This window comes from Dryobates pubescens, chromosome 25, assembly GCF_014839835.1.
Source record: "Dryobates pubescens isolate bDryPub1 chromosome 25, bDryPub1.pri, whole genome shotgun sequence".
In the NCBI taxonomy this organism is placed as follows: domain Eukaryota; kingdom Metazoa; phylum Chordata; class Aves; order Piciformes; family Picidae; genus Dryobates; species Dryobates pubescens.
Window position 1 is genome coordinate 6888164 of NC_071636.1, and position 13168 is coordinate 6901331.

The window sequence follows — 13168 nt, forward strand, 5'->3', positions numbered from 1 at the left end:
TTGGCTTTTGTTTGTGTGGTCCACTGGAAGTGGAGGGTGGAGATGGCCAAGGGAGTACAACAAAACATGTGACTTACCCTTTCTGAAGTCTTCTGGGTTTTAACTTGAAGGCAAAGCTGGCCAGATGAGCTCTGTGTCATGTTTGGGTTGGGCAAAGTTTGGTTCTGCTGAGCTGTCCAGGGCAGATACAGCAGGGTAGTGATCTCTGGCTCAGGGGAAGTGAAGCTCATGCAGGAAGAACAAGAGGTGTGGAGTACTTTTTAGAATCAAGTGTGGTGCTAAACCATGTCTGTCAGCACATCATCTCTGTGGCTTTTAAACCCCTCCAGAGACTGGAATTCAATCACCACCCTGGGGAGCCTGTTCCAGTGCTTGAGAACCCTTTCAGTGAAGAGTTTTCTTCTAATGTCCACCCTAAGCCTCCCCAGGTGCAGCTTGAGGCTGTTCCTTTGTCTCTGATCACTTGTTTTTAGGGAGAAGAGACTGACTCCCACCTGCCTCCAATCTCCTTTCAGGGAGTTGTAGAGAGCCAGAAGGTCACCCCTCACAACCCCAGTTCCCTCAGCTGTTCCTCAGACCTGTTCTCCAGACATTTCAGGGTTTGCATTAAACCAAATTACCCTCAGTTACTGAGTCCCCTCCAGCTTCTCCTCAAATCATCCCAGGTGACAAAGCAATCTCCAGTGTCCATCTGGGTGGTTATCCAACCAGACTTCCCCCATGTTCCTGCTGGGTGAGGCTGAGGGCACCCTTGCAAGACTTCCCCTGGGCTGGGACCACACTCACTGCCACAGGGCAGAAGCAGCACTGCTGTGGCTGGTGGTGAAGGGAAAACTCCCACTAAAGGCCAGTCTGTGACTCTTCCTTACCTAACATCTGGACACCCAAGTGCATGGAAAAAGCAGTGGTGCCTGGACCTTTCTAGCCTGTGGTCAAGCTTTGACATCTGCAGCTCAAACACCAGGTCAGCTTTGTGGCTGATGACTCAGTATCGCCATGGCAGAAGGTTGCAGCAGCAGAAAACTTCCTCCAAGCACTGGACAGCTCAGATTAGCCAAGCTCCTGCTATGATTAAAAACCTTAAAATAGCCTTTTAAATTTGTTTTCATTTAAATCATGTAAGAAATGCACATTCACACACACCCACCCCGCAAGGGGCAGCAGAGGGGCTTGACTATCACTGCTGGTGCTGTGGGGGGTGGCTGGAGTGGTATCAGAGCTCCAGGACAAAGCCTGCCTTGGCACTTGCCACGTGGACTACGTGGCAGTAAGGGAGAGACGTTCCAGTGGGAGCAAGACACAGGGGACCTGCTCAGTCTGGAAGGGCTGCATGTTCTGGGAACTTCACTGGTTTCTGCTGCTTCCTTTCTACAACAGTCCCCGAGTGACAGGCTGGCAGAGAGGGAGCAGGGCAGAGAAAGAATTGGTGATTCTGTATATGGGGGCAGGATGAAAATGGAGAAAACACCCAAGGCAGCCTCTGATGTCAGCTCTGCACCCTGTGGTGACAGCATGCACCTACTCGGGAGGAGGTCATGGGGGACTGCGGGACAGGCTGCGGGATTTCAAAGGGCCAGGGAGAAACACAGATGGAGCAGAGTGACAGCCAGAAGTTGCACGAAGCTTGGCAGAGTCCTCCCTGCTCCGAGGATGCTGAAATGATTCACTTCAGCAGCTGCTTCCGAGCGAGCACAGGGCAGAGGCGGTTAGCTGGGGTGAGGGCGGCAAGGCTCCTTGGCAGCTGCCAGGAGCACCCACAGCCCGAGGGGGACAGCTGCCTGTGGGGCAGCTCAGGGTGAGCTGGGGCCCAGGGCTTGGCTGTCTCTGCTTCCTGCCAGGGATCTTCCTGTAAGTCCAGCTTACCAGGAGGCTGCTTGGTGGGGCTCGACTCAATGGTGAAGTGGGCTTCTCATTCAGCACCTCAGGAACCCATGGGGAATGTGCCCAAGCTTCAAGAAGGATCTGCCAGGAATGGGAGGGGAATGGATCACCCATGAAACCTGCAGCCACCCCAGCTCCAGTGTCTTCCAGTCTGTCGATGGGTTTCCATGAGCCCTTTAGGGGCCAGCCCAGCAGCAGCCTGCAGAGATCTCCCTCTGCAGCCCAGCAGGCTGTGGGTACAAGTTTGGGGTGAGACATCTTGCAGACATCACTGTTTCACACAGTTCTAGGGACTCTAATTCCTCAGTGGGGCTAATTTGCCCTTTGGGAAGAACCTGTCCCTTAACACCAATGAATCCCATCCAATGACACTGCTTCTGCTCTTTTAAGAGACAGGGTCCTGGGTGAGGTGATATCTCTGGTTTGTGCCCTAGAGAAACCTCCCAGAGTGCCACTAGCAGAATGGACACAGAGTCACCTTTTAGCTAAAAGTCCATGTCCATCTATATGAGCAGTTGAAGTACCCCACACAGTCCTGTGTGCCCTCCAAGGGGCCACGGTGCCATTCCACACCCCTCCCTCTCTGCTCCATTCACCTTTTCACCAGAGCCCAGTTCCCTAAGGCCCCATGGAAAATTCCTGCCTTGATCTGCACCAGCTGACGTGTCTGTTCTCGTTTGAGCTCTGAGAAATTTGCATTGATTTCTCCCAGGCTTTTTTCTTCCCCCTCTCTTTTTACATAAATGGGCACTTTGGGCTAATATTCTATATTCTAAAGGCAGAAGCATCCAGCTCTCCACAGCAGATCCTACAGCAGGGCAGTCAGTGGGGTTTGGAGGGGAGTTTTGCAGCACAGGAGGGACACCAGTGTGTGCATTCCTCATCCTGAGCTCCTGCACACATTTCCCAGCCCTGGGCACTGGTTCCCTTCAGCCTCTGAGGGGCAATGGCAAAACAGTACCAGGTTGGCCCAAAGCAGGAAGCAGTTGGTGACACTTACTTTCATTTCAGTCCCACAACTAACACTTCCTTCTCCTGCACCACCCTTGTGCAAACATTATTTATAGCAGCAAGCAGCCTTTATAGCTTTGCCCCTTCTTGACCTGGAAGTAATTGGTTAATTGAGTTAGACAACAAACCTCAAGACACTCACATGGTTTCCTTCCACCTTCTCCCAGGGAGCTGGAGAGTCAAACTCCTTTCATTACAAGCTGTTTAGAAACATCAAACACCTCAGAGAACAATGTTTACTTCCCCACCAGGAAACTGGTCTCTGTTGAATCTTCTTCAGGGCATATAGCTCCCATAAAAGCTGCTGCACCTGAAGGGGTTGTGCCCTTACTGGGGCTGGCTTTGGGGTAGGTAGGGGTTCTTTGTGGAGGGTTTCCTGGGCTGTGCTGAGGATGGGAAGCAGTGGAAAGCTTTGCTGCTGGCTGGTGCAGAGGCAACTGAGCTCGCCAAGAGATGGATTTTGGTCTTTTGTGGTAGTTTAATAATGTGATTATTTTGTGGTTGTAGAGGTTATCTGGGTGTGTGGGCTTGAGAGCAGGGGGTGTAAGGATAAGCTATCATCTTGTGTGTGCTTTATTCCCCACCTGAGATCCCTGGGACTGTGTTGCTCTCTGGTGCAGGGCCCTCAGTGTTCCTTGTTACCTGAAGGTGTCATTTCAGAGGCAATACTTCTGCAAGCTGATGAAGTGATGATGCTCTCAAAAGTGCTCAAGTTAAGCACCAATATTTGTGCTTAGGGGTGTACAGAAGCCTGCGCTGGACAGGGAGTGATGGGTACTCCACCGAATGCTGGTGGAGGCTGCAAAGTGTTCACAAAATCCACCTGGCTGCCCCAAAGTGAGCAGTCAGGCTGCTGCATGCATTCAAGGAGGGCTGTGCCTGGAGACAGAGCATAGCTTAGCTGCTTTTCTTTCAGTGTCCCAATGTGGTGGGAATGGCTCAGGACAATGTTAGTATAGGGCATACCTTGGTTGTCTGGATGCAAAGATGATGTTCTTGACACCTGTGGACAAGCCTCTGCCTCCCAGTCTCTCTCTTCCCTTCTGCCTCTCTTTCTATGTGACTTCATGGTGTTGATGAGTCCCTGTTGATGTGTGATGATGCTCTTAGGTGAAGACTTGCATTCTTTTGCTGCATAAAGGAAGGAAGGAAGCCCACCTCGGTTGGCTCCTTCTTTGAGGGGTGGTGGGACATCCCTGCCACTGGTGTGAGTGAGCTTCCAAAGTAACTTTGTGGTCTTCGTGTCTGACCTCTGTAAACCTAAAAAACCCCAACCCAACCCAGTATATCTTTTTATCATATAAAATGTGACTAGATCTCCTAGAACAATTCCTGGTAATCTTCGTCCAAGCAGAATTAACATAGGCTGGAGAAACTCCTAGTACTGTTGGCTTGAACCCATGGTCTGTGTGGAGTCCCACTTGGAAAAACTTCTGCGAGGGCTGGAGGAGCCAAGCGAGAGATGCAGCTGAGCAAGATGGGTGACCTGGAGTTGTACACAGGAGCCAGTGGCGCTGCTGGAGCCAGTGGCGCTGTGCTGAGGGAGGGGGAGCTGACAGGTCTGTCTGAGCACAGCCATGCCAAGAGTTTCCCTCTGCAGGTGCAGGGCTTTCATGAGAAGAGGGATTTTTCCAAACAGCTCTCCCCGGCAGCTTTAGATTGTGCTCCAGCTTCACCAGAGCAAAGAAAAAATCCCAACTGGATCCTGCCTGCGCAATGAGGGAGGACCAAGAGCTGAGCACAGCCCCAGGAGCTTCTGGCTTCCACTTCTTGTTGCCATACCCCTGCAGCTTCATCACCAGGAGCCAAACACCTACTCCTCCTCGCAAGAAATCCATGGGGAGGAATGAACAGTGGTGTAAAATCCGAAGTCTGTAGGGAGCTGGGTGGGAATGCAGGCAGCACACTGCAATCAGAGCGTTCTGCTCTGCAGCGATCGCAGTCCTGCTGCAGAAGCAGTTAAGAGGATTAGATCTTTTTGATCATATTTGCAGCTGCGCCGGCTGTAACCGAGAGCAGCAATCCAACTGCTTCGGCTTGGGAAGCGACTCTCAGCCTGCAAGGGAGCGTCCCCTCGGGACCCCACAGCTGGGGTTGTGCTCCGCCCCGGTGCATCGCGGAACGCCCAGGAGCTGCGGCTCCTGCAGCTGAAGCAGGGACACTTGGCTCCATCAAAGATCCAGGCTCCTGTGGAAAACTTGCTGCCAACTAGCCCGGATGCAGGGCTCTGAGCTGCAATAACTGCTCCAAAATGTCAGCTCCCATGCAGAAGGCTGACATCTCCCAGGTGCCAGAGACTAAATGAAGAACACTTTAGAAGCCCTGCCAGGTTTAGACCCAGATGTAAGTGGGGAGATCCCTTGCTGGACATCACAAAGAGAATTTCTTTAACAGTCGTCCTAGCACTGCAGTGCTTGAGGAAGAAAAACTAATTTCGCTGCAGAGTTGAGTTTTAGCATCTAGCTCTCACACATTTAGTACTGTTACAGCCTAAATAAAAATACCTGACCATTCCCTCTTGAAGCTCAACCCTGTGGAAATGCTGGTGGTGTGTTGCCAGTTCTGCAGTAGGAAGCTCTCCTGCTTTTCCTAAGGGACACCTCCAAGGAGGCTTTGGCCCACACTGCAGGTGGGATGGCCTGAGGGGGAAGCATGGAACCCATGATGCCCTTTTTCCAGTTATAAATAAAACTGTGGCCTTGCACCCAAGGAAGAAGACATCACTCCTTGCCACACGTGTGTTTGCTGGGACTGCTTGGTCCTGCTCTGAGGCTGCCTGGGGTTTCCGCACAGGGTGGTGGGAATCCCTTCTCTACAGATAGTTTCAGATGATGATTCTGGCTTGGGCAAGCAGGTTCCTCCTGAAGCCAAAATCCTGGATCTAAGCCCTGGAGTAATGTGGCAGAGGAAGGGAAAAGCTCTGCATCTCACTTCCAATTTGCCTGATTATTTCAGCACAGAATCTTAGTGAACAAGGGAAAGAGTGCCAGAGGTAACGAATTCAACTCTTTCCCAATGCTGTCACGTGGTAGTCATCTGCCAACAACATAAACCATGATCACAACCCTAAATTTGTCCTTTCAGTGTACCTGTTCCGTGGTAGTTTCCTTCTGATCCCCTGGGATTAATCCTGAAGTGCAGTGAAACATCTGAGGTGAAGGGGCAGAGTGGAAATTCCTTGTGGGCTGGCAATAATAACTGAAAGCTGCTCTGTGAAGCAAACCTGAGGCTGACTGGGTTTTTAATGGACATCTGTCTGTAGGGGGAAAAAAATGCCATGGCAACTGGCTTTCTTGTTGGCATGCCTGTCTCAGCAAAGGGACGGGGAGAGGATGGGCATTGGTGGATCTGTGTGGTTGCGCTGGGGAAACGTGGAGGTGCAGCTCGGCGAGGCTGTGAGGCACAGGTTGTTTATGCTCTCTGAGCACCAGATCTTGAGGGATTTAAGAGCTAAAGCTTGGCATAACCATTGCTTTGTGTGCTGCTGCTGAGCAGGGGCGAGGCTGGGTTTCCCCCTCTCCCTTTGGTAAAAATGAGAAACCTTAAAAGCACAAAGTGCTTGGCTGAAGATTGCTGGGCAGTTTGGGCACAGCTGGTGTCTCCCAGTTTGCAGCTCTATCCTGAAACAATTGTACAGAGCTAGAGCATTGCTGTACAGGTCCTGGAGCTTTACTTCTTGAGGAAGGAAATGTCCTTGTTTAGTGTCCAGGGTGAATAGAAATGGAGAGGAAGGTTCATTGAAATGTTGATTATAGGTGAAAAGAGCTCTGGCACTTCTGTGTCTCTCCTGTGCTCTGTGGATATTGGCATTTCCCTTCTTCTCCTGTGGGCTGTTTGCAGGAGAAGCAGCTGGCAAACGTGGCTCAGCAGGCACATCTGTCATCCACACCCTGTGTGAACTGAGCTGGTGGGGGATGCTGGTGGACTGAGACAAACTGGTAAGAAAGAGCTGTGAAAATGCAAGAGCAGATCAAAAACTGTAACTGTAGATGAGCTGGCCTCTGCTTGGGACTGAGCTGTGAAACCAAGGGGCTGTAAGCAAAGACATTGCTCAGCCTGGAGAAAAGGAGGCTGAGGGGAAACTTCTGGCTCTCTACAACTCCCTGAGCAGAGGATGAAGCCAGGTAGGGATTTGTCTCTTCTCCCAAGGAACAAGAAATAGAACAAGAGGAAACAGCCTAAAATTGTGCCATGGGAGGTTTAGGTTGGACATGAGGAACAATTTCTTTCTCCAAATAGTTGTCAGGCCCTGGTCCAGGCTGTCCAGGGCAGCAATGAAGTGCCCATCCCTGAAGGGACGGAAAACTTGTATAGATGTGGTGCTGAGGGACATGGTATAGCAGTGACCTGGCAGTGCTGGGTTAATGTTGGACTTGATGATCTTGAAGGCTTCTTTCAATTAAAACAATTCCATGAGAAGACACTACACAGAGACTAGAGTGGGGAAGAAAGGCAGAGGTAGGCAGCAGTTATCCCACCTGGTTGGTTTGGGGTTTGATTTTGCTCATTGTTGTGCACGCTCCTCTTTCTGGTTTGGCCAGGAGCATGTTCATCAGTTAAAACTGATGGCAGCTTTGCTGATGAGGTAGTATCTTATATCTCTGGGAAGTGCTTCTTGTTAGAGTACCTGATTTGTTTTCCTAATGTCTTTCTGAGTGTCTGGAAATGCCTGTGCCCGTAGCACTGGTCACAAAACTTCAGCCTCCAAGAACAGGGTTTGGGATAATGGAAAGAAATAACAGAACTCTTCAGGGGAGAGAAAATTCAGGTGTAGCAATGCTCAGTTCTTTCAGCTTCTCTAGCAGCTGATTTCACTTAAAATAAAAGCCAAGAGCCTGCTGCTGGTTGTCCCTCTGCAGGCAGGCGTGTTTCATCTTGTTGAACGCTCTTGAGGATCACCCAGAGTAGCTAAAGGAAGAGAGCACAACCACCTAACAGCAGGTTAGATCAAGGAAATGTTACATCACATAGCACTTCCTGGTGAGTGGTGATATTATCAGGCTCATTCATCTGTTGATGCAAATGCAGCCTGCACACGGAGTCCTGAACCTGAATGGAAGGAGCAGTCCTGAAAAAGAGCAGCTCCAACCTGGAAAGTGAGCAGGAAGGGCAGAACACCATAAGATTCTCCTTTAGAAATCCTTGCTTTTCCTCCTTGGCTTTCAATCCTGAACGTTTCTACAGCTAGACCACTGCACCCACTGTTGGCTGTCCTTTGTCACAACCTCATCTGCAACCACACTTGCAGTCATAAGGGTGGGGAACAGCAAACAAGTGAGAAACAGATAGAGCCAAACCATAAATGAATAAGTACAGCCTACTGGGAATGGGGGGGTGGAAAGGAGAGTAGGCAGAAGTACAGGGAATGATGCGATCCCATCACTCTGGGAATTTGGGTAGAGTGTTGCAGATGTCTGCTCACAACAGAAAGGTGAGGAGCAGCTGCTCACCAAAGAAGCTGGCCACTGCTGGAAACCAGCCTGCAGGTTCTCTGGTAGCCCTGACTGTTGAAGCTGTTTCATTTAGTTTCTTCTACACTTACTTTTAATGTGTATTGCCTTTTTTGGGGGGTGTTTCTCTTTTTCTTTTCTTTTCTCCTTTCTTTTATTTTTTTGGTTTTTTTTCTTTAATGAAGATGCTTGACAAACAAAAATGGGAGGGCACAATGAAAGCCAAACAGAGCTTAACCAAACAAAGAAGACATTGAAGGAGAAAACAAGTCAAACTGCAACTGCACTTGAGTCATTGCTGCAGACATGAACACGAGTCTTATTCATACACTGGTCTCGGTGCATGTAATGTCACCCCAAAAAAGTAGTTTAGTGTGTTCATACCCATGTAATGTCACTCCATTAGGTAGTTTAGTGTGTTCATATCCTGTCTTGGAACCTATCTCAGCCCAGGGAACTTCTGTATTTTTGATATCTTTGAATATCAAGGGCTCCATCTTCACCAGCAGGACCCCAGAGTATGGCTGTCACTTCAGAATGCTGCAGGCTCTTTAATAGTCCTTAACCTTTAGCCATAGCAATAGTGACTAATTGCTATGCTGTAAACACTCTTACCTGAAAAAGCAGTGAAGTAATGGCCTTTAAAATAAACCCCCAACTATTAAAGTGACCTGGATAAGTTATAATCAGTCTCTTATCAGACTTCCTTGTGCTTTTTCTTGGCAACTTACTTTCAAATCCAGAGCATGCTGATGAAGCACACTGAGTGAGTGTGGTCTTAAAAAGGTCTTTGCTGGCTATGGCTTGAGCTAGTTTCAAAGTATATTTTGCCTCTTCAAGCTCCTTTCCTGCTGTGTTTCTCTTATTGTGGCAGCACTGGCAGGTTCTTCACTTGAGGTCCAGTATTGGTTAATAAACTTCAGTGGGTTTCACATATCTCTGTATATGTGTGTATGTGCTCTGTGTGTGTGTATGTATCTCAAAAGATCTTAGCTGATCTTAGGTAATGTTGGTTGTCTCATCACATGCAGCAAAGCAGACTTCTGCTTTTAGAGTAAATGTGCCTAAAACTGGTGGCCAGCAGTAGCACAACTTGTTTTCAGCTCTGCAGGTGCTAGTGTCTCCTATGAAACCTCCTGGCCTGCAGAAATCTTCCATACCCTTCTCTCTTTGTTGCATTGCTGTGAAATAGCAGAGTGTCCTGGGAGTGATCCAAAAGAAAAAAAAAATAATTACTTTTCTTAGAAATGCTGCTTGTTCAGGGCAAGAATTTTCACTGAGAAAATCTTTGTGCTCAGTCCATTTTGGCCAGTATCTGTTATCTAGCTAATAATGTGTTAACCACAAGGGTTTTGGGGCCTGTAAGGTAAACCAAGCAGTTTAACAGTCAAAAGTATAGGGGGAGGGGGAAAAAAACCCCTTTGCTAATTTAAGAAAGCTGTTAAATATTTGTTATCTTCTTTACCATTGTGTGTTGCCACCCACAACTCTCCCAACCACATGGGAAAGCTGTTGCTTTACAAGCAAGGTGTATAAATATGCCTGCTTAAGAGCACAGCTCCCTTTTATTACGTTTGAATCCTGTGGGATTTCTGGAGCATTTCTATGAATAGATTAAACCCTGAGCGTTTTGAGTAACCATGGCTATAAATCAATTTAGCTCTTGGTTTTCAAGTTACATCTGCTCTTACTAATCCTGTATGTACATAGATTTTTAGCAGGACAAACCAGGCTTTATTTTTTAACGTGTTGGTATGAGTTGGTGAAACCACTGCTCTGCGTAAAGCAGCTACCACAGATGTGGCAAAGATTAACAGTCTCTGCCTCTTGGATCTCTGCAGGTAATCTGGTGGTGGTGGATAGGTAACAACATGGAGCAATGTAAGAACCTTGGGCTCAAATATTCTCAGTTCAACGATGATTTTCTTGGAGCTGCAGTAGTTTGGGGGTGTGTGCGTGGAACAAACACCATAAAGCTTTAATACTGAGGGCTGTCAGCAAGGAACGTGGCAATTCCTTGGGCCCCATCTTGCTTTCCTATGGCTGGCTCCACGGTGGAGGGCGATGTGACGTCAGTGTTCACTGGTGGTAGTTCGGCATCTCAGTGGTTAAAGGGATATCTGTGGTTAAAGGCAGGAGACGGGTGCAGTTTGGCTGGCAAACACAGCGGGGCCGAGGTTCTCCATTTCGCCTTTCACAGCTAGTCGGCGGCTCGGCCATTTTTTCTCACTTTTGGTGTCTCTCCATGTTGGGTTTCTTTTGAACGATGCACTGCCGGGCCCTACCCGCCGCCCTCCCTCCCGCTCCTGCTCGCCGGCGGAGGAGGGGGGCGAGCGGGGCCTCGGCGGACAGCAGCAGGTCCGGGTGGCGCCCACCCCGCCGAGGCCTGCGGGGCGGTGCAGACAGAAGGCCGCAAGGCAGGGCCGTGCGCCGCGGGGCGAGAAGGAACGCTCCCCTGAGGGGCCGGGGCCTGCGGGCCGTCCTCCCTCCCCTTCTCCCTGCCCGCCGCAGCGTCCGCGCCGGGGGCATGAGCCCGGCTGGCACCGGCTGGGGCTTGCCCTTTGCGGGGGGGTGTAAGGCGGGGGCGGACTGTGAGGGTTAGGAGGGGCAGACTGCACCCGCGGGGGCCTCACGGCCCCACCGGGGCCGGGCCAGGGCTGCAGCGGGAGCTACCGCCGTCCCGCGCCGCCGCCTCACGTGTCCCCCTCCCCTCCCCGCCTCCCGCCTCCGCCCCTTCACCCGCCATAGCACAGCCGCGGAGCCTTCCGACTTCCCGTAAAGAGTCCGCGCCTGCCGCCCGCTCCGGAATCGCCGCCTCGCCGCTCCCCGCCCTGCCACCACCCCGTTACCACCGCCGAGGTGCTCGAGAAGCGAGAGGGGTGACCGCCGCATCCCTCCGCTCCTTCCTTCCCCTCACCCGCCGGTTCGGTCCGGCCTTCTCCCCCCCCACCCCCCCTCCGCGGATCCTTCCGCGCCGCGCTCCGCTCCCTCCGCCCCGCTCGCACTGTTTGGGAGCAACCGGCCGAGCCAGCGGCGCCCCGGCCCCGCCAGCGCAGCGAGGCCTCCCGCGGACCGGCCCTCGCCCAGCCCCGGCGCGCACCCCCGGCCCTCTCCCTGTTCGTCATGTCCCTCAAGCAAACGGCGGCGGCGGCGGCTCAGGCCGCCGGCAACAACCGCAAACCCCCCGGCAGCAGCAGCGGCGGCGGCGGCCCTGGCCTCCCGTCAGCCGCAGGCGGCGGGAGGCAGAACATGGGCAGGTGGGTGCGCGGTGGCAGCGGCAGGCCCGACCTGAGTCCCCGGCCCTGTCGCGGAGAGCCCGGCGCGGGTGCCGCTCCCCCTCCCCCCGCAGCTCTCCCCCCCCCTCCCCCTCCCCGCACCGGCCTCCATGGGCGGCGGCGGCGGCAGCGCGGCCGGGAGGGGGAGCGGGGCCTGCTGCATGGCGGGGGACATGGCCCGGCCCGGCGCGGGGGGCTCCGCCCGGCGGGGCGGGAGCCGGCATGGCGGGCGGGCGGGGCGGACGCAGGCCCGCCGAGGGGGCCCCGCCGGTTCCGCAGTGCCGTCGGGGCGAGGCCGCCACGCCGGGCCGCGGTCGGTGCCCTTCAGGCGGCGAGGGACGGTGGAGGGCAAGGCGGGACCTCCCTGTTTTTTTTTTTTTTCCGGGACGGGGCGGTGGGACGAAAACCCTCGCGGCCTGGCGGGGCCTGCGGCGGGGGCGAGGGGCGCCGCTTCCCCCGGGCCAACGTGACCCGCCTGCTGAGGAGGAGGAGGAGGAGGCGATGGCGGGGAGAGGAGGCGGGGGGCGGCGGGGGCGAGGCGCCGTAGCCGGCGGCCGCACGTGCGCGGGGGGACGGCGGCGGGAAGGTGCCGGCCGCGATGGCGGCGGCCTTGGGGCCGGGGGGCGGCGGGGTGGTCCCAGGCGGTCGGGGGGTGGGTGGGAGGGTGAGCAGCGGGTCCTGCCTTGTGGCAGCCGACGCAGGCCTGTGGAGGAGCCACTCCTAGCTCGCAGGGGTTTATTTTATTTCATCTTAACATATAAAAAATTATTTATTTAAATCGCAATAAAATTCTCGCGGGAAGGCAGGCCGCAGGAGCGCTCCTTGGCCTCGCCGCCCGTGGATGGGGTTCCAAGCACGGCTTTGCATTTTCCCATATTTAGGGGGTGAAGAATCGGGTCATTTTTTTTCCTCCCCTTTCTTTCCCCCCTCCCCCCTTTTTTTTTTCCTTTTTCCTTAGCAGGCCGAGATTCCCCTCCCCACATCTTCCCCTCTCCTCACGCTGCGGAGGCCCTGCTGTCTCATACAGCCTCTGGAAGATTGCTCCTGCTCCCAGAGCATTTGCTGTAAAAATTAACACATATTTGAGGGAGAGAAAGGGGGAAAAAAATTAAACTTTATAGTGTTGTGAATTTTTCCAGTGCTCTGGGGGTCATAACAAACAATCAGAGCAGGACGGTAACAGTTTTGAAGGTCATGGTCACTCAGAGCAGTTTCATTTCAAGTTCTATTCATCTTGCTCTTTTCACTCGACTTTTATTCTTCCTCAGTTTTGCATATTGGCCATAAAACAGAATTTACAGTGGTCCCATTGTTGGCCATCGCTGGATAGAGGGTTTTACTGTGGTACCAGTCTGTGAAACTGGAAGTGGGAATGCTTTGGTAGGGTTGCAAAGGACAAAATAAATAATAACAATAATACCTCAGCACTTCACTGCAATGATTTAATGGTTTTTACATATGGCTGTTTACACTGAACATGATGTTTACTGTGCTTTGCTAAACAGTTATTCCTGCCAACACACAGTGGCACTGTAGAGGTTAACGTGAAGG

The 13168-nt window shown here is 52.4% G+C and overlaps 1 protein-coding gene across 10 annotated transcripts in view; it reads left to right on the plus strand.

The window, feature by feature from the left end:
* Nucleotides 1-11322: 11322 nt before the first annotated feature.
* The window catches only part of ATXN2 (ataxin 2), a 53968-nt gene continuing 52122 nt past the window's right edge, over nt 11323-13168 (plus strand). For 9 of the 10 annotated variants that reach the window (XM_054173081.1, XM_054173083.1, XM_054173080.1 and 6 more), the window contains exon 1: nt 11323-11599. In XM_054173081.1, the coding sequence (XP_054029056.1) occupies nt 11466-11599 (134 nt within the window). In that variant the 5' untranslated portion in view covers nt 11323-11465. The remainder of the gene's footprint in view (nt 11600-13168) is intronic. The other variant, XM_054173086.1, reaches the window with a different exon arrangement.